A 25,741-nucleotide genomic window follows, 5' to 3' on the forward strand; every position below is an offset into this window, starting at 1 on the left:
ATAGTTGGCCAGGGTTTATAAAGGTGGTAAAGTGTCTTATTTTTCATGTAAGCCGTTGTCTTGCTTTAAGACAAGTTAAAAGAGGGAATATGTCGCTAAGCTAGTGAAAGTCAATGGATCCTTTATAAACCCTGGCCAACGATTTTAACTGTATTAAGCCCCAAAATAGTGGCATACCCCTTTAACTGATTTTCACCGGCAGAAATATCTTTGTGGCATCTATGTGTATAACGCCGGGAGTGACGTCCATGCTGTAAAAGGGTGTGTGTGACTTACAAAATATTTCATAGTAGGTCTAAATACATAACCTACACAAACACAAAGTTCACTTCACTGCACAATTCTTCTCTCAGTCTGAGAGTGCTAAAAACAACATTAGAGGCGGCTTCTAAAATGAATGGACAAGAGTAAAGATGCGCGAAAAGATGCTGCACAAAAGAAAGCCTAGGCTTTTTTAAAAAATAATAATTTCTCTATGTGCTACAAAGACGAATAGATAAAGGTTTAAGTGAGTGTTGAGAATTCTGTTCATTTTTTCTGAAAATCAATACTCAGATTTTAGGAGCTTATATACAGTACATAATCTCTCATAGGCAAATACTGGCCTTTTTAGCAGGGGTTTTCTGGTCAATGGGTTAACTAATCATCATCAACTAATCATCGCTGTCATGTCTTGTTGTTGTTGTTGTCTCCAGAGCACCACGTGATGTCCTCCTTCAAGAGGAACCCTCTGGAGCAGGCCTTTAGGAGACCCAACGCCAACATCACCTCCAACTACCTGATCAACCAGTACTGGATCCTGGTCAGCCACAAGTTCCCCGCCCTCCTCTACGACCTCTTCCTCCGGCTGTCTGGACAGAAGCCACAGTAAGTGCTGCAAGTCCCGCTGGTAAAACTCCATTGATGTAGTGACACAGTACACAGACAGAGCACGCAAGCAGTGGCAGTCCAGTATGATGACCCAGCCCCTTTTGTGAGGGCCCCGCCCCTGCCAAAAAAACTGCTAACTGACAAAACCCAGTAACATTATATATTATTTCAACAATGTGTTAATAGTGTAGAAATAACATCTTTTAAAACACGGCACCATCAGGGTACTGTACCTGATGTAGTCATGCAGGAGGATGGGGGAGAGAGCTGGTTATTCACACATTACACCCACCTGGCAGTGTCCTGATCACCCAGTACTGTATCCTGTCAGCCATCATTTAATCCACCTAGCCTTGCGCGCCATCCTGCGTACTTCCGCCAAAATATTGTCTCTGTACATTGTCTGGTTACTGTTTTCTGTGGGGTATAGTTGGCCGGCAGGATCTTGCCGGCCCTCCCCAGAAAACAGCCAAAAAGTGAAGAGACAGGTTGGTGGGGGCGGAAGGGGGAGGGCGCTTGTGACGATAACGTAAACGCCTGCGCTATGTTGTTGTTTAGTAACTGTCTGCGATTGGGTGAGAGCTGTCCAATCATTTCAAACCAGAACTGAGCGCAAACATCCCTCTTCCTGCAATCGCTTCAGATCAAACAACCTCCAGACCATGAATACGAAGTGAAATGGTAGTATTATGGGATGGTCAGGACCAGGCTATCCTCCACCCTCATCTAAATTCTCTTCCTACACCTGGCTAAGCAAAGGCCACAGTAAGTCCCACTGGGAAAATACCATTGTAAGGCTGGGGACATGGTTAGGGGACTGGTTGCAGCAGTATACATGTGTGTGTGCACACTTTTCGTGCACGAACACACTGCCATGCACATTTTATATCACTTTTGCACTCTGTAGAGTACTAGACACAATGTATGCAGATGTGTGTGGATGGCACAATATTGACAGAACCCCAAGGGCCGATATTCCAAACTTCCATGTTATAGGTCACGGTAGAGTCCAGAAATTATGGGAAATCATCAATCAACTTGAGCCCCATTAGCAGCCATGATACCTCCAGTATTGTACATTGTGCTCTGATCTTTCTGAAGCAAGTGTGTGCACTTGGTCGCACTTAATTGTGTGTGTAATTTAAGGCTCAGAGCCACACGTCCCCCCCCATCCTCATCTAAGACCTCTTCCTACACCTGACTAGAATCCACAGTAAGAGCGAGGACACAGTGGCATGACATGGCATGTCATTGGCCTTTCATTACTATTACCCTTGTGCTAATTTCATTCGCACAGAAGGTCTCGAGCAGCCAAATTGATTGAAATGATTACTGGTTGCAGAGGTGATTTTTAAAAAATCTGAAATGTGCGCCTGATTATTATTAATAGTAATTTTAGCATCAAATAGTTCCTTGCCTTTTGTGTTTCACTCTAGGAGACCCTAGGAGACCTACACTGTGTGTGTTTACCCTGGCTTGGCTGTGCCAAAGCCCTGCTTTTCATTTGTCAAAAAATGTGAAACACTCAACATTTCTGCTTATTCACTTTGATATATGTGATTGGCGTTAATAGTACATTTTTGTTCATTCAGACACAAGTACGCTTGGTCCTTGCATCAGTATGAATTATAGTCATACACTGAAGGAGGCTGTGCCACACAATTGTACATGATTGTATAGCCAGGCTTAGCTGTTCTACAAAACTATTAGGAAATGACTATGTGCTTAGTGAACCACTTAACCCCTGCTGCGAAAAAATCAAAGCAAATGAGCGGGAATGTTATGAGAAATGGGACTAGTGAATGATTCGCTGCCTATCACTTTCCTCTCTTTAAGAGCACAGCATGCTTTCTGCTTCCCTGCAGAGGCAAAAAAATCAACTTGTCTGTCATTTTCTTGGAGTTGTACTGAACAGACTGAAATACAGTTTTTGATTCTGCATTCTTCAGTGTGCGACTCCTTTCTTCCTTTTCATCAGACTGAAATCCTTCAAGGTGACTTTGCACAGAATGAGACAGCAGAGAGTCAGTAACTCCATTTTCTCTGTTGGATATAGTGTACAGACACCTGTGGAAACACGGTCAACAAAGTTAGGTCTTAACTGTCAAAACCCACTGGTGGGTTGAGATTCCGTTACATTATTCAATCGAAGTGTACTGAGTACCAAGTGGTTAAAGACGATATAAAACAGTTTCGGATTACTTGTAACGAAAAGCTTTATCTATGAGAGTTTTGCTTCCAAACCTCCAACCACAGACGAAAGCCATGACATTTTGATTATATTTTATGTGCAATATGAAAAGTTAATAAACACCGCACACTGGGTACTGTTCTTTTTTTCTCTTTATTTCTTGTAGCGAACAACGATTTTCGTAGTGCGTCTATTGTTACTGAAATAGCAATGACCATGTCTTTGTCTGTTACAAGACTCTTGGTAATGTCATAGCAGTGTTGTTAGCAGTGTTGTCTTAGCAGTGTTGTTTCAGTTTATTCAACAGTGATTTAGATCGTCACTGATCCCATTTGCACCAAAGGGCCCAAAAAAGGTCTTTATATTTACACAGTAGCCCCTTTTTCATCAGACTTTGAAGCAAATTGTTTCAGTCGAATTATTTGTCTAGTGATATGAGATGTGTCTGGATGGTTTTATTATGTAAGGGTTAACGTTCGGAGAGAAGGTCGCTACCGTGGAATAGCAGCACGACAGAGAGAATCTTTAGACCCCGACGCGGTAGCGATAACTTTGCTATTCCACAAAGCGACCGACTCGCCGAACGTTAACCCGCTTATTATATGGATATACTTAAATGATTCACACATGGCGGGGACATTTCTTTAGGCCTATTTAATGTTAAGTTTATTATAGTTTTTCATGTCAAAAGATTGTTGCTGCGCAAAACAAAACAGTGCCGTTGTGGAACACCGCTAGGCAACAGCTAGGTAGCCAGGACAACAGGTGTTGTCTATCACAGCAGCTGATTAGAGTCTTGTTGAAAAGTCGCTTTAGCAGTGAAAAGTCTTGTTGCCATTGACAGCGGTCTGATATAGACCAACCCGTCCGTTATCGAAAAATAACAGACGTGCGAACGTTGGGGAGCCCCATTGAAATGAATGGAGCATTCGACCGATGACGTCACACCATAAAATAACTTTCGTTAATGCATTTCTGCTAAGCCAATGTAGATAATGCAAAAAAGTTGGCCTTGTATAAACTTTTTAATTCCTTAGTACAGAGCCTCTCTTTTAACTTATTGTCACCAAAATGGTGATGAGTTAATGAGTTAATCAGTTTAAGACTCTCTGCATTGTCATAAGAATGCTTTTATAGGGTTTTCAGTAAAGACCGAATAGGCCCGGCGACTTCCCATATGTAGTACTAGGCCACTGTGCATTGTCTGGCCCTGGCCGTGGGTCAGACGGCTATGGCACTGTTATGCCAGTAACCCGGGTTTGATTCCGGGCTGAAGTTGTTTCCCGCTCTCTCCCATTACTTCTCTGTCTCCTCTCGAACTTTCCTATCCAATTAAAGGCAAGAAAAAATAAATAATGTGCTTCATTCTACAATTATTTATATCTTTGATGGAAAAATCTCTGTAACAGGGGTGTGCGATATAATGAGATTAAATCTTGTGAATCGTGAAATTGAGTAGGCCTATTTGCCACAGTGGAAAAATTGTATAGATCGCCTTGGAGTGAGGAGATTTACTTTCTCAGAGTGAGATTCAGAGTGATGTTTATCAATATGTTTACAGTTTGTTAACAATGTGTCGTCATTGTGTTGTACATGTTAATTTGTAAACCTTTACTCTAGTATGTACGTATGTAAGTGGTCAGTGGTGTTAGTTTTTTCCTCTCTCTCTCTCAGGATGATGCGCATCTTCAACCGGCTACATAAGGCCATTGGCCTGTTGGAGTACTTCAGCCGTCAGGACTGGGAGTGGAACTCTGAGAACATGAGCATGCTGATGAGCCAACTCAGCCCAGAGGACCGCAAGGTGCAGTATACTGCATGACTGTGCCCCATTACACACACACACACACACATGCATGCATGCACGCACGCACGCACCAACACACAGACACGTACACACACACACACACACACACACACACACACACACACACACACACACACACACACACACACACACACACACACACACACACACACACACACACACACACACACACATTTGTTGTGTGTTGAAATATTAGCCATTGTGTGTGTGCGTGTGCGTGTGTGTGTGTGTGCGTGTGCGTGTGCGTGTGCGTGTGCGTGTGTGTTTGTGTGTGTGCTGAGCCATTTTGAGACACATAATCAAGATATCTGTGTTTATCTCCATTTCAATGTTGTTTACTTTTTGTCTGTTTAATCTTTTCTCCGTTCCAGACTTTTAACTTTGACGTGCGCCAGCTGAACTGGCCCGAGTACATCGAGAACTACTGCATGGGCACCAAGAAGTACGTCCTGAAGGAAGACATGTCCGACATCCCCGCGGCACGGCAGCACCTCAGAAAGTGAGTCAACGAGATCGCTGTCTCTTTTAAGTGTGTTTTGGGGGCTTTTTGGGCCTTTATTATGACGGGACAGTGTGAGAGTAGACAGGAAATGAGCTGGAGAGAGATATGGGGTAGGGCTGGGAAATGTCCTCGGGCAGACTCAAACTGGGGTCCCCATGGGCATGCAAGCCCTCGAGATTGCAGTCTCTTACACACAGTAGATGAATTTAATTGTAAGTGTTGAATTAACACTGCAAACTTGACTGTGCAGACGTATCTGAAGGCTACTACTCTCTCAGTGTTGCAAGTTTGTCCATGTTATTACATTACATTACACACTTTTATCCAAAGCCACTTACAGTTATTTACAGGGTATTGTTTTACAGTCCCTGTAGCATTGTGGGGTGAGGTGCCTTGCTCAAGGGCACTTCAGTCATGGAGGGAGGTGTAGGGAGAGGTAAGGGTGGGGTTAGAAGAACCTGCAACCCTGTCATTTTTAAGATCACCCCCTAACCATGCGGCTACGGCTGCCCCCATACGTATGTGCATAGTGCCTTCAGTACGTACATCCTAGAAGGCTGTTTTTAAAGCCAATGGTGAAGATTCACTGTAATTGATTAGATTATGTTAGACTGGGGATTTGATCTAGAGCTATGTAGAACGTTTTCCTCACAATTGCAGTTCATTCTCTCTCTCTCTCTCTCTCTCCATCTCTCTCTCTCTCTCTCTACTCTCTCTCTCTCTCTACTCTCTCTCTCTCTCTCTCTACTCTCTCTCTCTCTCTCTCTCTCTCTCTCTCTCTCTCTCTCTCTCTCTCTCTCTCTCGCTCCTATTCTTCCATTCAGGCTGAGGAACATCCGCTACACCTTCAACACGGTGCTGCTGGTCTTCATCTGGCGTGTCTTCATTGCTCGTTCCCAGATGGCGCGTAACATCTGGTACTTCGTGGTCAGCCTGTGCTTCAAGTTCCTCTCCTATTTCCGGGCGTCCAGCACACTGACCAACTGATCTCTCGTGTGACTGCTCTTCCTTCTCCTCCCCAAATCCTCTCAACACTACATCCCCCCCCCAAACACACACACACACACACACACACACACACACACACACACACACACACACACACACACACACACACACACACACACACACACACACACACACACACAGAATCGCAAAACACATCCAACCACACTCGTCCAGAATACCTCTTACAGCCATCGTTGATACATCCATTGATCCAAACCATCCACCAGTGCTCCTCCAGCCCACCCGACCTCGGCTCAGTCCAGCTCAGCCTATTAGCCCAGCACACCCAGAGATAGCGGGTACATATCAATACTGTACATACAGATATTCCTCCATCCTCCTCACATTCTTGATTCCTCATTTCCTCATTTCTTGTCCCACCCTCCCATGGAGGACACAAAGAAGGAATCAAGGGGAGGATGGAGGAATCAGACACCACGTTCAGGCCCGCTTCTATGGCATCTCACCTCCTCCCTACATCCTTGTCCTCTCACCTTTTCATGGCGGTGACATTGAGCCTCAAAGCACGAGGCCTGAGGAAGCGACTGGAGTAAGGATATTGATATGTGCCCCAGAGGACTGTGTCACTACCACCACCACCTTGCTACCCAGCACTTCCCCTGCAGGCCTTGCCTAGGTCTAAAAACCAAGGCCCCACGCACAACAATAAGCACGCTTATTGACTTCTGATGATGGGTCTCACCAAATCACTACTACTACTTGTACTACAAGCCGCCCTCAGAAGGACTGTGGGTCTGCCTCTACCAGTCAAACTGGGGTTTGGTGGAAGACTCTGAAGGGATTTTTGCATTGCATTTTTGTTTATTTTTGTTATCTACCCTGTAGTCATTTGTCTGACGTCTTTCTAGAAGATTCTGCTTGTGTTGTCTCCACACCTATACTGCTTCGTCTCAATCATTTAACGATCAGGAAATGGTTGTCTGGAAAAGATTTAGAGACCGTTGCTTTTTTTTGTGTCTATCATCAGATTTTCCTACCGTTGACAAATACCACAACATACTAGCCTATATATGCAAAGAGTAACCCAAGTTGTGTAACATTATTTTGTCTTTGTAATGCATACACATTCAATGCCTTGCCACTTTGGACGATTTTTTTCAAAGTCTACTTGAATAATAACAATGACAGTGTTGTTCTGCCGAGGGATGTTTCCTTTCACCTGAATCTTGAAACAAAGATGCGAAAAAGAAACATTTCATTGTACTGTACGGTGTCCTTTTCTGCCTTGTAGTATATCATGGCCCATCAAACACACACACACACACACACACACACACACACACACACACACACACACACACACACACACACACACACACACACACACACACATACACACACACACACACACACACACACACAGACACACACACACACACACACACACACACACACACACACACACACACACACACACACACATTGCTAGCCCAGTTAATGGCTTGCGGTCTTTTTAAAGGGACAGAACGCATATAGCATTCAGTTTTAACGTCCATTTAAAAGACTGATTTAAACCAATAGAACAAAGGAAAGGAGAGAAAGACACTCACTCTTTGTTGGGCATGTCATCAATAAGGCTACTGAACATATATATATTGTTGTAGTCGCCACATTTGTTAATGTCTAAGTGTTGTATAACAAAACCACTATCACTCTTGATATCAGTAAGACTTTGTGGACTTGTTTGATCGTCTCCACCTTTTGCCTGTTTGTACAGCAGTTTGTACTGAAGCTAAGTTTACTACTTTTACATCTTTCTAAATGATGACCACGCCAGACTAAAAGGCTTGCCTCTAAGCGTCTTGTGAATGGTCACTGATTGCTAGTGTATATAACAGAATTTGAGAGATCTGTAAATATTCAAAGTTATATATTATTGTTCTAATTACGTTATAGTACCAAAAGAAGAGAATCAAAGAGTTGTACACAGTGGCCTCATTTGAGGCCGGAGAGCTTCCTTACATGTGTGTTTGTTTATTTGTTTGTTTGTTAAACACAATAGCAACAAAATGGTCCACTGTCGAGGCTTTTCTGATTTTTAATTTTAATTTAATTTTGTTTTGTTAGGGTTTTTTGTGAGGGGAGGGGTGGGGGTTTGCATTCTGTCTAATAATCAGACACAGGACATTGTCAACATCTGAGAGTCTCCTACACCATCACTAACGCCAGCATTCATCTCTCTACGCTATAATCTAATCTAGATGAAAATAATACAAAAAAGGAAATTCAGACTGGGTCTCTTTACAATTCTGTGGCATCATTTCAACATGTTTGCTTTTGAAAGAAGGAGAGTTGGGTTGAGGTTTTTTTTCTGTCCACCTGTGGTTTGCCGATGATATGTTCGTTCAGTCATCTCCTTTTGGTTCTCCTTCAATCAAACAGCTATGTTAACAGTGCATGAGAGGACACCACATGAGGTCTGGACCTGATCATCTGTACTGTATGAGCTGGGGTTTTTTGTTGGATTTGTTTTTTTGTTGTTGTTGTTGTTTTTTTTAAAGACATTGTTTTCATGTGTTAATTCACTGTCTTCTGTCCCCTCACTGAAGATGCTTCTGAAGTTTGCTTGAGAAATTGCTAATAAATTAAAATAAATTGAAAATGTGTGCACATGTTATTTGGCTGATCGCGTGTGTGTGTGCGTGCGTGCGTGTGTGCGTGTGTGTGTGTGTGTGTGTGTGTGTGTGTGTGTGTGTGTGTGTGTGTGTGCGTTTGCTTGCGTGCGAGCGTGTGTGTACTTGTGTGTGTTATGTATATAGGCTAGTTGAACTAGTATATAAACTTACGAAAGACTAGGCCTAGATTAGGACTAGGCTACTAGCCTAATAGGCCTAGGCCTACTAATTTTGAAATAGTGCTGTTTGAGTGCAACCACATGGGAACTGTGTAATTTTACTCCGCTCTACGAGGTGGCGATACTGAGCAATGAACCTTCAAACATAAACAATACGAGCAAAAATCACTCTTCGACCAATCCATTCCTGTCATTCATTCAGTCACCCTTGTTTCAAAATAACCACCAGCCTTGGGTCCATGGTTTACTATGCTGTCGGGCTCGGAGGGTCCGCTATGGAGGAAGGTTCCATCCTTTACTGGTCCCGTTCCCAGGCCAAGGCACGGGCATCGAGCTGTGGCTATCCGGGAGCTAATCGTCGTGTTTGGTGGAGGGAACCAGGGCATTTCGGACGACTTGCATGTTTACAACACAGGTACGTTTCCATGCTAGTGTGCTAATGCTACCGTAGCCTACTGTAAACCGATCTGTTGTCTATGCGCCGTCCTGTTGGATGCTTTGTTGTAGGGTTGTCCTATGGGGGTGTTTGGAGTTTTTGTCAATCTTTTCCAGATTGAGGATTGCTGAATAATCCATCTTCTTGCCCCACCCGACTTTATGAATAGGTGACACAATATGTGAAGTTGCATTGACGTGTTCTGTAAACTGCAGCTTACTAGCCATGCTAACAATAATAGTTATGTGTCTTGTTCTTGTCCTTAATTTTGGCCAGTCACACACAACACCGTCCACAATTTATCTACCCCGTATGCCTCAGAGGATCATCCTTGCAATTCTTTGAACAGGGTTATTACTGTATAATAAAGTACGTGCAGTGATCCTCCGTGTTGTGTGCACAATTTCATTGGATTGCATTTAGCCGTCTTTACAGCCAAATCAATTTACAGAGAATATAAACTGCTATTGGTGTGTCTAGTATTACACTGTGGGTTCCCAAACTTCACCATGACGAGGCCCCCCCCCCCTATCTACTGTCACTGGGCCCCCCATATAGTTCTAGGCAAGGCCTTGACATGGGCCGTGCCACACTATTTTTTCTGTGCACCCTGTTTCACAACTCGATGAAGTTGGTGCATACCCATTCAAGTAGGCCTACTGCAGAAACCACCACCAGGGCTTGACACTGGCACAGCAAACCGGCAAAATGCTGGTAAAACTTGCCTGTGGCTAGTAGGCTAATACTTTCAGTGTCACTAGCCAATTTCGCTGGCAGCTTGGTATGACATACACATCATAGTAGCCTATATTCTGTTTTTTTGCCCCTTGTGTATCAATTGAAAAAGCTCAGTAACTCAGTTTCTATTGACCCACTTCCATGCAGAAAGCTATACACCCATCCATCTTGCTTGCACCTCATTTTCTGAGGTTAGACGCATACTATCATGATAAAGAAAGGAAAAAAAAACAATGTAAAATATGTGGCAGTGGAATACTTGAATGACTAGTGACTCGGGAAAACCACTAGCCAAAGTGGCCGGTGGGTGAAAAAGTTCCTGCACAAAGCAATACATAATTAAGCATCGTAAACAAGAAAATGTTTCCACTGAATTGTTAAGCAAGTCAAAATAAACTCAAAATAAGCTAACATGATTCAATGTATTAGATTATTCATTTTCAGTGGTGTAGTCTATGTAGAACGCGGGTATACGGAGTATACCCACTTCTAAATTTCAGGGATTTCAGTATACCCACTTAAAATTGATTGCTCCATTGTTTTGAATAGCACAAATATACAGTATACCCACTTCAAAAAATGCTCAAATATACAGTATACCCACTATAAAAAAGTAGACTACACCACTGTTCATTTTGTCTTCCCATATTTTTCCAGCCAATCTTCCGTGCACCCCCCTGCCATCCCCTCGCGGTCCCCCAGGTGTCCCCGGCCCCCACTTTGAAAACCACATACAGAAGAGAGTAGGCAAAGGTTACATCTTTCGTAGTAGCCTTCTCGTTGCTGCTCTAATCCATGCTCTTGTGATATTCAGTGTCTAGGCAGTGGTTCCTTCCAGCCATCAGGGGAGACATCCCTCCCGGCTGTGCTGCTCATGGCTTCGTCTGCGACGGTACGCGCATCTTGGTGTTCGGCGGGATGGTGGAGTTCGGGAAATACAGCAACAATCTGTATGAACTTCAGGTAAATGTTGCATTAATAATGCCTTTGTGGCCCTATCTCGAAGCCCAGTGTTCTAGTCTTGCTAGGACGTGAAACGCCCATTGATTGGATACTCTTTGGTGAACTCCGCAGAGTATCCAATCACTGGGCGTTTCAAGTCCTAGCAAGGCTACAACACTGGACATTGAGAAAGGGCCACTGTCCTGTTTCATTGTTGTGGAATGGACTACGTAAATGATGTTGTGGAATGATTAAGTTATGCAACTGAAGCATTGCTTACTCACCAGTTGGTCTATGTCAGGGATATTCAAATGGAGGCCCTGGGTCCAGATGCCCTTGGATGGCAAGGTTCTGGCCCCATAAGGTCAGAACAAAATGAAAACAAATATGTGTGCTATCTGTGGCCGTGCTTAATTTGCCATCGCTAACACTTCAGGTTGGGGATCTCTACTTTGCATTCACATGAGATTGAAATCTAATCTAGAACAGTGTCATAAATAAACCATCATATTATGATTCATAAGGCTACTAAGAAATAGAGAAGCGAATATCTGCTCTGTCTGGAAAGCTATCCACTTGTTTTGCACCCTAACCTCAGTCTCTGTGCTGCTCGCAGTTATACAGATTCCATGTTCGGTCCCTTCACTGGAGGGAATTTGAAAAACTGGCCCCCGGTGACTTCATTGAATACCCCTGGTCTATGTAATATGCCTCTATGTTATTGCTCTATCCCCTCAAGACGCTATTCCCCCATTACTATGTGTGTCAAACCAACACTGCCCATGTGGAAATGAACAAGAGCTTCACAAACCTCTTGCCGAAATTGTATCATGTTGTGATTGAGTTGTTGGCTCAAATGTCTTTCACTGAATCTACAAGTACACATCAGGCATTTGATTGCTCTTAATAATTATTTGTTGGCTGCTAGATTCCTTTCTTTCGCAATCAATAAAGCTACTCTCCTCCACACCCTTTACTGTCTCAGGCGAGTCGCTGGCTATGGAAGAAGCTGAAGCCCAAGAGCCCAAAGAACTCCTCTCCTCCCTGCCCGCGCATCGGCCACAGCCTCACCCTCATCGGCAACAAGTGCTACCTCTTCGGGGGTCTGGCCAACGAAAGTGAGGAGCCCAGTGGCAACGTGCTAAGGTGTGTTAGTTAGTCTCTTACTGGTGTCTTTGATGTACTAGTTACCATGGGCATCTGCAGGGCACCTGTGTCCTTTTCTCTGCAATACATCACATTATATTACACTTAACTAACGCTTCTATCCAAAGAGACTTACCAATTTCACAAGGTATTGGTTACAGAGCAATGTTTGGTTAGGTGCCTTGCTCAAGGGCACTTCAGACATGGATGGGGCTGTTGGGAGAGGCAAGGGTGGGATTAGAACAGGCACTAATTCTTTTTTTCATATTCATGTTCCTCAAAGAAAATTAGCCAAAGCCAGTGCATCTGAATGTGAAAGAATAATTACTGATACTATTTTTCTCAAGCTAAAAACTGAAAACAGGTTGAAATGACCCGAACACCTTACAAGGATTAAGACCACCTCCCTAAACATTAGGACCCTGCTTCTCTACCAATCTTTTTGCGCAACCAGGTACCTGGACGACCTGCATGAGCTGGAGCTGCAGGCGGGCTCAGGGGTGAAGGGCTGGAGCATCCCAGACACTAAGGGGGGCGGCCCCACCCCACGCGAGTCCCACGCGGCTGTGGCCTACTGCAGGCCAGGCCAGGGACCCCGGCTGTACGTCTACGGCGGCATGTGTGGCCACCGCTACGGGGACCTTTGGCAACTTGACATCGGTGAGCTAAAATCATGACTTGTCAAGAAGAAATTATTTGATGATGTATTTTGTAATGTGGAGAGTTTCTATACAAAACTGTATAAGCTTTTGGAACCAAAATCTAAAGAAGTTCTGGATAAGTAGAAGTGCTATCGATATTAATCTGAAGCAATGCGTGAGTCACCAGAGCATCTCAGATGTCCTTTTTTTGTATTTTATTTACAACAGTGCTAGACCAACATTTCAATGTTGCCAGATCTTCATCAGTCAAAACGCTAGTGTGGCAATGCTCTAAATACAAATATTAATCATATCTGAGTTGCTCCGGTGACTCCTTCTCACTTGGAACTCTCCTGTGACGCACCAGATGGCGAAGAACAGGAGTGTGGAGGGTACCTAACTTTTCAACATGAATCTGAAGGAACTGCTATGCTATGTTTTTTTAAAAACTATCTTAGGCCAGGTGTCTGACATTAGGTAAGCTAATGTATGGCTGCTGTTTCACCCAAATGTCGAGGACTCATTCACGCGTCCACTGCTCTCCTTCTCCTTCTGCAGACACTATGACGTGGTCCACACCAGAAACGCGCGGACAGTGTCCTGTGGCCAGGAGTCTTCATTCAGCCAACGTCATGGGAAACAAGTATGCCTGCACCCTAACTAACTACTACAACTAATGCTACATTCAGATACACTACCGCGAGCCTAGTCACAATCTACGCGGACACATACCGTATGTACAGTGTAATATTGACAAAACTGCGAGGGGTGATCTTCCAAACGTCCATGTTGAGTTCACGACACAACAATGGAGGAAAACATTAATGAGAGGCCTGCTAGCTATCTGCCCCCTAGATCAGTGGTTCCCAACCTATGGGTCGGGACCCAGCCTATGGGTCGCCAAAGATCCACGGGGGGTCGCGAAGCCCTCTTGAGTTTTAAGGGGTTTCATTTTAATACCATATGTAGCCCATGTTTTTGAACAAAGACGAAGGAATAAAGGAGGAATAAAATGATGACTAAAATGAGTTTTCGGAGGAGACAGAGCGTATCAAGTGACTTCCTCTCATGCGGGCGCTGGGTCACCAAAGCTTACAATAGTAAAAACATGGGTCCCTGAAGAAAAAGGTTGGGAACCACTGCCCTAGATGATACCTCAAGTATCGTGCACAGTGCTCCAGTCGTCCAGAAGCAAGTATGTGCACTCAGTCACATGCAGTTGCGATGTGTAGTTTCAGGCACCCAGCAAGCGTGTCCCCGGCCTAATGAAATGAAATGTGTTGTTTTTTTTCTGAATCGAGAACAGCTGCATCGAGAAGGGCTGAGTAAGAAATGGCAGGAGGAATTTGTGTGTGTGAAGTAACTACTCTCTCTCTCTTTCTCTCTCTCTCTCTCTCTCTCTCTCTCTCTCTCTCTCTCTCTCAGAATGTATGTGTTTGGAGGATGGGTGCCAGCTGTGGAGGAGGAGAATAAGCCCAATGCCTCCAATATACAGTGGATCTGCACCAACACGCTATCGGCGCTGAATCTTGGTTAGTAGGTCATTCATTCAAGTGAAGGGTCTTGAATGTTTTTTTACTTTCATTTTCGGAAATGTTATGAAAAAACAATTGTCGTTGCACACTCAGAACTTCATGCAGTACATTTAATGAGACCAACGTTTCGGCTTACGCCTTCATAGCGTTTTTTCACAAAGTTTACTATTGACCGCCGTGCGCACCTCACACGGTGTGCATTTACTAAAACCAAAGAAAGACATTTTCGGAAATAACCATTCCAAAGGGTATTGCCATGTCTTTCCACAGGCAACGAAATCTCTGCTTTGAATATTGTGTCATGTTTGACAGATCTGGTCACACTTTTTTGGGCAACACTTCACTTAACATGTTCCCGCATAACATATTCAAAGCAGCTGTTATAAAAGTATGCACAAAGCATTCGTGATTTTTTTCTTGACCCATTCATACCAGACTTAGCGGACGGAAGGACGGCAACTTGTCAAAATTAAAGTTAAACAAAGCAGCATTGCAGGTTTTGTTCAGAACCCTCAATGATTACTGATTTTGACAAGTTGCTGTCCTTTTGTCTTCCATGTCTATGAAAGGTTTGTTATGAATGTCTTACAAAACAGTCATAAATCCTTCATGCAAAGTGTATAACAGCTGGTATGAATGTGTTATGCAGCGACACATCAAGTAAAGTGTAACCTTTTTTTGACTGGTCTCCATAGACACCATGACATGGACACCACTGATCCCCGGTTGGGAGCACCAGGACCAGGACAGGCAATACTTCCAGCAGCAGCAGCAGCAGCAACAGAGGCAGAAGAGGGGCCTGGAGGAGGCCCCGATGGGCATCCCGGGGGCCCGCGCCGGACACTGCTCCACCACCATCGGCTCCCGCCTCTACATCTGGGGCGGGCGTGACGGCCATGACAAGAACCATAAGCGCCAGCTGTGCCACAAAGACCTCTGGTACCTCGAGACAGGTGGGGGCGAAATGAAACATGGACCACCATGTTTATGAACAAAAATAAGTGCATCCTTTGTTACAAAACATGATCGCTGGTGTGATATTATGGATGTTGAGAGAAATTAGTAATCAAATGTTTACCACTGTTGGACACATGTGAGTTAGAACTAGTAAAGCAAAAGTGGAAGCCCACCTAGGAAACTCCAACTTCCATTGTCATTGTGACATCACTCCACAGCACACAAGTGCACAATGCACATAACAAAATTGCATTTATGCCTCACCCATGCAAGAGGGCAGCATGTGCAGTGCTCCTGGTCAAGACAAAATTCCAATATAAAAGGGAGGAAATGGAAGTAGATTCCAGTATATTTTTAAATGTAATAAATAATTAGTCATAAGTTGAGGTATGAAAACATGCTATTGAAAACCCAGAGATAGGCCCAACACCGGAATCCTAGTCTCGTGCTCTGCTCCTTAAGCTCTGGACTGTAGAGAACATTTCATTTTGCATCCTAATTTACCAAGTTTCCGTATTATGATGGGATCTCAGTCGTAGATCTCCCTAGTTCCAGGATAATTGTGTGATTGCACTCAATTAATATAAACTGTTCTTATTATGAATATTCCAACAATATCGGTTAAGTCTGAGTCCAGCTGTCAAGGGTTTTATATCCATTTACTCGTAGAACTGATTTGCACGCGGCCGACTAATTTCTTTGTGCATGTCCATCCCATATGAGAGACGTCTAGAATAAATCAGAGGTTAAAGTTGCTGGAAGGTACCATACTTATGAGATCCTAAGCCCCATACACTTTACTCCTATTCGACTGTAATAGGAAGCGAGAGGTGTATGTCAAGAACTACACTCAAAAGATCTGATCACCCCGCTTAAGTTCCAGTTTACGATAACATATTTTTATCCTAAGTAGACACCATTGACAATCAGGCTGACCCGAAGTATAGCGTCCCACTCCACATGGAGAAATGTCCTTGGAGCTGCTACGTTTCGACAGTACAATAACCTTATGAAGGAATAAACGGGGTCTATACAAAGATAGATCAATGAAAGTTTTATTACAGGACAAATCTAATTCTACGACAAAGTACAATGTTGAAAAAGTCAATGCTACCTAATTAAGAGGAAATGGTTACATGGACACTAGGTCCACGGGAGCCCTTTAGCGGGGTTTAAACTCCAAGATTTGATCATTACACCAAAGTTTAATACCTAGGTATCTCGTGGGACGACCCCAGCCAGGGACCAATGACGTGCCGGCATTTACCTGGGCTGGGCTTAGCACAATGGCGCGGGGTTGGGTTGTAACCAACACCGTATCCAAATCCTATGATTCTAAATCTTTAATAAATTCACTAATAACAGTTTCAAAACCAAGACCTGTTCACCACCCGAAGTATTTCCATCAGATTGATACCAAACACATGCATAGAATTTCAAACACATCATAGTAAGCATTTAAACCACGCATTTTAGATCTGGCGGGAGTTTCAGTCTCTGCGCGGGCACGGGAGGTGCGCGCATGCAGTTAATGGCCTCTGGCCGAGATGCGCTGTGAACGCACACCGGGAGGTGCGTGCTTTTCACGCCGGGAGGTGCGCAATGCATACAGGTGACCGGAGGTTCTGGGGCGGTCCCCCGAAGGGGGCCCTCTGTCACACAGTGCTTTTGAGATCCAGATGTCAGATATGCAATGTTTATCTTTGAAGTCAACAGAAAACTCAGAGTAGTAAAACAAAGGCGTTGAAATAAGGAAAAGAAACGCAAACAAATGTTAATACCATGCCCGTGAGCCACCGGCGCTGTGAATTCAGTGCCCCTTTGTCAGGGCCCATATGGGGGGATCTTACACTATACATCTGGATCTCTTCTTCTCTGCCTTTCAGAGAGGCCAACTACTCCATGCGCCGTGCTGCTGGTGAAGTCCACCATCACCATGCTTCATGTGGCGTGGCGCCCCCTGCCTGCCGGGGAGTATTACCTGCTGCAGCTGCAGCCTGTCAGGCCCCCTCCGCTACCTCCACCTCCACCTCCACCTCCACCCTCCTCCGACCCTGTTGATGACCCCCAGACTGCTGCCACTGAGATGGTGCAGGAGGAACCCTCACCAGGTGAGGCATTCCTGGCATTGAGACTTGTTTGGAAGTTGCTTTGGATATTGAAGCAAATATGTTAACACACTTGATTGAGTTGTGTGTGTGTGTGTGTGTGTTTGCGTATGCGCGTGTGTGTGTGTGTGTGTGTACGGGCACGTGTATGTGTGCGCATGCGAGTGTGTGTGTGCGCGCATGCGTGTGTGTGCATGCGTGTGCGTGCGTGCGTGCGTGCGTGTGTGTGTGTGTGCGTGCGTGTAGACGTGTTTAGTATGAGATCATGTAAACTAGCACTGCTTAAATCAGGTGCATCTGCTTCTTTCTCATTCCCTCCCAGAGAACACTCATGGGGCCAGCCGAGACAGCCCTAGCGGGAAAGCACCAGGGAAGAAGCTGACTTCTCCACTGAAGGTACTGTTCAAATCGATTGAATTCAGTTTGCTTTATCATCCAAATCATCAATTTACTTTATCATCTGTAATGTACACTGACTGAAATGGCACAAGACTGAAATGACACATACAAAAATAGGTCAACATTCTCTTTTATTCCCCAAGCGATAAAAGCACTAAATGAGGTCAAGTAGTTATGCAGCCACCCAATGTGTGCTAGTGTGAATGTTTATTGTCTATGTTTTATGTCTTATGTGCTTGTCTGCTTATATGTCTCACTGTCTCTCTTATGTGCTTATGTTTTGTGCCAGTGAGTGTAATGCAAGAACAATTGCCCCACGGGGACAAATAAAGCTCTAACTAACTAACTAACTTACTAACTAACTAACTAAACTAACTAACTAACTACAGACACAAAAGAGTGAAGACGGATTGAAGGCGAAATATCAGAAATAAACTGATTTCTGTTAGCATATTTTTTTTCTAGCAGGCTTTGTGTATATGTATACAATGTATATTACAAAAATAGGTAAATTATATGTACAAACCCTAACTCCGTAGAAGTTGGACACAAGATAAATTGTGAATAATAACAAAATACTGCCATTTTCAAATGTCTGATTCTTACATTAGATGGAGAATGGCACAAAGAAAACATATCAGCCACCAGAACTGACCAAAATTATTGTTTTGGAGGATATTCATGAATATGTAAAAACAACACGTCTCAAAAGAGTTGGGACGGGGACAATGAAAGTCAGCAAATGTCGAGGAAGACTAAAAACAAAACAAATTCCTAATTCCTGGACATGATTGCACCACCTTTAATGGTGGGTGTATTCCTTGTCATGTTTTGCAATGTTTTCCTTTCTGTAGTGCTTACAGTGTGACAGGTCTTGACCAAAAGCCTGCCATTTTATCACCTGCTGGTCCTTATGATGGAGTTAGACTGTTAAAACATAGTAGAGAATGCAATGTGTCCTTACTGTGTGGCAGTAATTGAAGATGTTCCTTCAAAATATACAGCATGAGTGGCTTTTCATGCTGTTTAAAACCCATTTATATAATTCAGCACTGTATTTAACTCTATAGATGAGTGAGAACAACTTAACGAATGCACTACTGCACCCCCATGCCATCATGGAGGCTGACTTTTGAAGTTAGCACTAACACAAGTTGGATGGTCGATTTTCACTGCAGCACAGGATGTGCAAGACTATAATTCACTTTCAAAAAGAATTGAATTCTGCAACTTCTGCTGACTTATGTAAGCAAGGGACAGTTTCCTATGTCTTCTGGGTCTATTTCAAGTGAGCTTGGGTATACAGTATAGGAGAACGTTAAACCCCTCTATCATTCGCACACATGAAGCGTTCTTGATATGGTCAATTTTCAATAGCTGCAATTCTTGGAGTGCTAGAGTGAGACTTCAGCCAATCTATATTTCATGATGTCATGAACCTATACAATGATTTTAATGACACAAATATATCTTATATACACTCATTCATGGTAAATCAAAGGGAATTCAAAAATGTATGTAATAACTATGGTAATTATTCCCGCTGCATCTTTAATTCTGAGTGCCTCAGCCTCTCTGTGATGGCCTTATACCTGGACACTCATGTTGTCCATCAGAACAATTCATTTTGAAATGTTCTTCTTGTTGTTTTATCTTATTTGGATGTTTATTACATTTCACTGCTCCCCGTCCCAACTTATTTGAGATGTGTTGCAGTTATCAAATTAGAAATGAGTACATATGTCCCCCAAAACATTTTTTTTTCTCCGTTTTAACACTTAATATGTTGTCTTTTCACTGTCCTCCATCTAATGAATGGATTGAATGTTTTGAAGATGATAGCATTTTGATTTTATTTACAGTTTACCAAACGTCCCAACTTCACCGGAGTTGGGGTTTGTATATATAGAAAGGAAAGGTGAAATGACAGGATCTTTTGGGTGATTCAACAAAAGGATGGGTAATAGGTGATTCAACCAAAGGATATAATCTCCTTATAATGCTCATGCGTCCTCAGGGAGGGGTTGTGGTTCAGCCCCCGGTGGAGATCTGTGAGACCAGCTTCCCCCAGACTTCCCTCAAGGCTAACACTGACCGCACTTACCCAGGGAGCTCCATGGATGCCCATAACCTGGTAAGGAATAAAATATGTCTCATAAGCACACAGATACACAGACCAACAGCAACAGCAGTACTGGATGTGCAGTTATACATGTAAGACATGTACATTGTGTACCATACAATTGTAAGAAGAAGTTATAATAGTAAAGTGTGTTGTCTGACCTTGATCAGGCTCATATGTTGATCTGTGCCTACTAAGAGTCTGCTCTGATGTTGTTTCATCTTGATCAAGATGACAAGTCAATTTGCCTGTAGTTTATCATTAGTGCATTTCAGGCTTTATCCAAAGCAAATTGCAGTACAGTCATGATGTTGTGTCCCTCTGTGCCTGATCTCATCTCTTCTTCTCTTCTCTTCTCTTCTCTTCTCTTCTCTTCTCTTCTCTTCTCTTCTCTTCTCTTCTCTTCTCTTCTCTTCTCTTCTCTTCTCTTCTCTTCCACAGCCCCCACAAGGTAAAGAGAGCCTGGAGGAGCCCGTGTGGTACGACGTGGGCGTCTTCAAGACCCTCTACACCGAGCTGACCGAGTACTACCTGCCCCCCACCGGGGGAGAGGAGCCCCTGCCACCCCCTTACCGCTACACCAGCTCCAGAGAGGTGTGTGTGTGTGTGTTCTTCAAATTAGAAGTTGTAGAAATCAGATTTTACGCCTCTTTCTCTAGTTTGCCCTTGAGTGCTTGGTGTACAATATGCGTGACTGGCATGCTGGCTGACCTCGGTCCTGGGATGTTTAAAGCGGAGATCATGTGGGATGAGCTCTGCTTCCACCCCCAGGAGGCTATAGGAGTGTAGCTGGGAGCTCTAGTGAATGGAGGAGTTGGGGGAGGTGGTGGGACAATCCGGAAAGCCTTCACTCAAGACAGGTGAAAGGGAAAGGAGGGGTTTAAATATCTGCGAAGGCGGGAGCAAGTGATGACGGCTGTCAATCACTCTCAGGCTTCCTCCCGAACCATGTTTATGTATAAACAACATTAAAAGTCTGTTATAGGAGCCAGTAATACAAACACAGATCGAGTAAACATACAATATAATATGACATGGAATCATTTCGATTCATACTCCTGACTTTACTCTCTACCCTACGTGCACTTCTTCCCATCCGCTCTCGACCTCCCCCCATAGGTGAAACAGTGGCTCCAGCGTCGCTACGACGGGCGGGAGAAGCACTCTCTGGAGCCGGGGGTCACCTACCGCTTCAGGGTGGCAGCCATCAACAGCTGTGGCCAGGGGGACTTCAGTCCCGTCAGCGAGTACAAGACCTGCCAGCCCGGCTTCCCTGGGGCGCCCTCTGCTGTCAAGATCAGCAAGGTACACATCGTACTGTAAAATACAATAGGCTTGTGTACTGAAATTGGCCGACGACTTGAAACAGTGTCCCTGCGTTTGTCTGAAAGGCATTTCCAAACTCTGCATGTTAACAGGTGGGTCAGGTGGAGGAAAAAAAGACTAGAGGTAGCATGGCAATTTGTGCCTGTACCAGAAAATGGCAAGCGCAGCCTCCATCTTCTGTAGGTAGATCTGTGCCCTTCAGTCAGTGTGAATGAATGGAGAACATGCCCACCTCTATCAAAAAAATGTCTAAAACTGTGTATTAGAAGTCAACCATAAACCAAGGACCAGATTTGAAAAGTCAGGCTGAATATCAACTGAGATCAGTCGATAAAACACATTTTAAAATCAATTCATATTTGTAGATATTTAGCCGCACATTTCAACTTTTGTCCTTGAAAAGTGTGTCGATGGAAATGTTCAGATCAATTATGTGAATTTGACAGCATACGTTTTGAAAATGAACTTGCAAGTGTCCGAGAATGCGTACATCAGCTGAAAATCGTCCACCTTCGCTTCTTTCTCTTCTCTGTAGCCATGCATAATTTGTGTTCTCTTCTCTTCCCATTATCTTAATCTGTTTTTTTTTCTCTCTGTCCAACCCTCTGTGTCCCTCTCTTGTTTTTTTCTTCCTTTTTGTCGTTGACGAGTATCTCTCTCTCTCTCTCTCTCTCTCTCTCTCTCTCTCTCTCTCTCCCTCTCTCCCTCAGGTGTCTGAGAATGTGCACATCAGCTGGGAGTCCCCCACCTCCCCGTCGGGTAAGATCCAGGAGTACAGCATGTACCTGGCGGTGCGCAACAAGGGCCGTGGCGGGGGCAGTGGGGGTGGGGCGGCGGCGATGGCCACCAGCACCCCGTCTGGGGACATGGCCTTCATCCGCATCTACCGCGGCACCAAGACCTCCTGCACCGTCACCCCCTCGCACCTTAGCGACGCCCACATCGACTGCACGGCCCGGCCCGCCGTGGTCTTCCGCATCGCAGCCAAGAACGAGCAGGGCTACGGGCCCGCCACGCAGATCCGCTGGCTGCAGGGTGAGGCAGTGCGTGCGTGTGTTTATGCATTGGAAAAGTTTGGAAAATGTGTTTTGTGCATATGCTCACGCACAGAAAAAAATGGGGAGATTGTGTGTGCGTGTGTGTTTTTGTGTAACGGAGGCTAACTAGCAGAGTTGGCGTGGAACGATGGTAAACCTCCCTCCCAAAGCCTCATACAGTGTCCATGTCGTTGGGCCGGGAGACTAGTCTCTTGGTCCAGCGGTATTGTACTGTGTCTCCCATTGCCGGACCGTTGTATTTGACGAGGGGGCGAACAGGTGCAAGATGACCTCCGTCACATTTGCATGATGGAAATACTAATTAATTGGCTATGCAGAAGGGGCATGGGAATTTGTTGCACAGAGTCAACTGTAAATGGGGGCATATTTATTGTGGACTCTAGTTTAGGGAAGTGGTTGTAAGATCAAAGGGTTGTGGGTTCGACTCCCACCCTTACCTCTCCCAACACCTCCATCCATGGCTGACGTGCTGACGTCACTTTGGACAAAAGCATCAGCTAAGTGTAATGTAATCTTTCCTAATATGTTCTGTCTATCCTAACATCTGAGTCACGCCTGCTTGTCTATCTGCCTGTCTCCTTTCTGTCCAGATGCCAGCAAGCGGAAAAGCTCCTCTTTGGAATCTAAAGGTAACTCCGGGGATGCTGAGCAGGAACCTAAGAAAAGAAAACACAGTCCCAACTCCTAACCACTGCAGTGACCTTTGACAGTTTTAGTTCCATGTTTTTAGAGTCACTGCATTGGATCTCTTTGAAGAATCATGCAATGCTTTTACACTGTTTTGTATTGTGGTGCACCCTGGATTCTAAACTAGATTGCAGTGAAAGATATGTGCATCCTTAAATGTTTTAATTCATGGGGAAATAGTAACACTGTGTACAATGTAAAACACGACACAGAAGAGGGTGAATGTGAAGTCAAGAAATGTACTGCTAATGTTACAAGTACATGTTTTTCTATTACTGGTTTTATTCTGTTCTTGTACATATGTATTTATGTAAATATTTTTAAAGTTTTTTTTATTTGTTTTATCCTGTGCCATACTGTAAATCCCATGGCCCTTACAATACTTTAAGTGTCACCTTTTCATTTCATGACTGAAGTGTGGAATTCAGTGTACTAGTTAGCTCACGAGTGCCTTGGAGTCCCAGTTTGTGACCTATTGCATTCTGGAATGTGTTTCCCCCACATCAGTTTGCTAACCATTTTCCAAGTAACAATTGGTTCTCTAGTTTGCCCTTGAGTGCTTGGTGTACAATACTGTATGCGTGAGTGGCATACTGGCTGGCCTCAGCCCTGGGATATTGAAAGCGGAGATCATGCTGGATGAGATCCGCGTCCACCCACATTGTATAGGAGTGTAGCTGGGTGCTTGTGAATGGAGGAGCAGGGGGAGATGGTGGGACAATCTGGAAAGCCTTCACGCAAGACAAGTGAAAGGGAAAGGAGGGGTTTAAATATCTGCTAAGGCGGGAGCAAGTAATGACGGCTGTCAATCACTCACAGGCTTCCTCCCAAACCATGTTTATTATGTATAAACATAATTTGTTGTGAATAGGTAGGTTTCACTTCAACCAACAAATTCGGTAAGTTGGTTGGCAACTATGGCAGGGGTGTCAAACAAGGCCCTGGGGGCCAGATGCATCCCACCAGATGGTTCCATCCAGCCGCTGATCTGAAATGAGTTTGACACCCCTGAACAATTGTCTTGCTAAATCCTAAATGCCTCTGTAACTGACACCATATTAATTGGTTAAACCATTTTTCTGGTAGCGACTGACTTGATATGGAAAAATAGATGTCTGGTGACATGTTTTTGCATTAAAATACATTTCAATTAATGTTTAATATCGAGTTTCAGGTCAACATGAGAGTTGTTTAAGCAATAAAGCACTTATTTGTTGTTGTGCCATATAGTCAGAAGTACAGGTAAGAATACCTTGTGCATGTTGTAGCAACATCTACCTCTCAATGTTTGTGGTGATTTTGACCTTAGCAAGCCACACGTTTTCCTTTGAATACCATTAAAGATGTCTGGTCCAAATTTCTTAAATTAGTCTTCTATTACAACACAAAAAATGTGGAAAAGATGTGTTATTGTATCTGGGTACCATTATCACATTGTCACATTTGATTCATAAGCCAATGTAATGTCAATTATCTGTTTATTTTGTGCATTTCATTTAAGTTGTTTTTGAATAAAATTCTTCAAAATTGTAGTTTGGGTGCCATGATCTCTTTTTACTTTACAAGGGGGGTCCCCTCATGACTTGTCAACCGTGAACAGTGTTGTTCAAAAATGCATTTCTGATTATATGCAACTGTCCTTTTAAAGTAATCTGTTACATTACAATATTACTGTATAGGGCCTGTTTAAAATGGAAGGCATTACACTTCTTTTGCATTACTTTACTTACTCTTGCCAAAGTAACAATATGGATCTGGCGATTTACAGTGTCAAGCTCACGAGTCATGACTTTTTCACCTCCCAATCTAGGTGTTATGGCAGCATACAGACCAAGAACTAGCAGGTTCAGGAAAAGCTTCTCTCTGACCCCCTGACCTCTCTGGGTCCCTCTGACTCATCATTACAGTCCAGGTAAAATACATTGTAATTTAAATGTTTTGTATTATTACTGTCAGAATTACTGTTGCACTAGGACAATGTAATATACACACACGGACAACTCATATTTAACGGTTTAGCTCAGACTGTAACTTAATGTAACTTATTCCTATGACCTCATAAGCCCGCCAACGCTTCCCTGAGTATTTAAACAAATAGACCAGTGATTTTCAACCTATGGGCCGGGGCCCACTGGTGGGCCCTGAAGGTATTCCAAGTGGGCCTTGAAATAATTTTCTAAAAATTATAATCACATTTTGGTGTGTGTTGCTGTTGATTTATTTGAGTTTTATTCGTAATTGGGTCAGAGGTGGGCCCCAAGTTGGAAAAGGTTGGGAACCCCTGAAATAGACCAACACCAATCCAAACAAAAATGTTCTCTCTGTAGAATAAATAATAGTAAACAATCTGAAGGCTAAAGCTATTTTTTGTAATGTGATTTTGCAGAACTCTTCACAGGAATACAACAACCTCAGACTCAATCAGCAAAAAA

General features: G+C 43.8%; 2 protein-coding genes across 2 annotated transcripts in view; both read left to right on the forward strand.

The window, feature by feature from the left end:
- Positions 1-6,429, forward strand: part of si:dkey-97m3.1 (fatty acyl-CoA reductase 1) — an 89,557-nt gene extending 83,128 nt beyond the window's left edge. The window contains exons 8-11 of the mRNA XM_063217909.1: positions 696-867; positions 4,736-4,865; positions 5,261-5,388; positions 6,216-6,429. Of these exons, the coding sequence (XP_063073979.1) occupies positions 696-867; positions 4,736-4,865; positions 5,261-5,388; positions 6,216-6,378 (593 nt within the window). The 3' untranslated portion in view covers positions 6,379-6,429. The remainder of the gene's footprint in view (positions 1-695; positions 868-4,735; positions 4,866-5,260; positions 5,389-6,215) is intronic.
- A 3,005-nt stretch (positions 6,430-9,434) lies between these two features.
- hcfc2 (host cell factor C2) lies at positions 9,435-24,841 on the forward strand. Its single transcript, XM_063217121.1, has 14 exons — positions 9,435-9,629; positions 11,203-11,351; positions 12,316-12,476; positions 12,931-13,136; positions 13,676-13,760; positions 14,543-14,649; positions 15,348-15,605; positions 17,496-17,720; positions 18,040-18,113; positions 20,134-20,250; positions 20,680-20,832; positions 21,358-21,543; positions 22,275-22,599; positions 23,213-24,841. The coding sequence occupies exons 1-14, from the start codon at positions 9,464-9,466 to the stop codon at positions 23,308-23,310; spliced, it is 2,310 nt and encodes a 769-aa protein (XP_063073191.1). The 5' UTR covers positions 9,435-9,463; the 3' UTR covers positions 23,311-24,841.
- The last annotated feature ends 900 nt before the right edge of the window (positions 24,842-25,741 follow it).

Source organism: Engraulis encrasicolus, chromosome 15 (assembly GCF_034702125.1).
Source record: "Engraulis encrasicolus isolate BLACKSEA-1 chromosome 15, IST_EnEncr_1.0, whole genome shotgun sequence".
NCBI classification, from domain to species: Eukaryota; Metazoa; Chordata; class Actinopteri; order Clupeiformes; family Engraulidae; genus Engraulis; species Engraulis encrasicolus.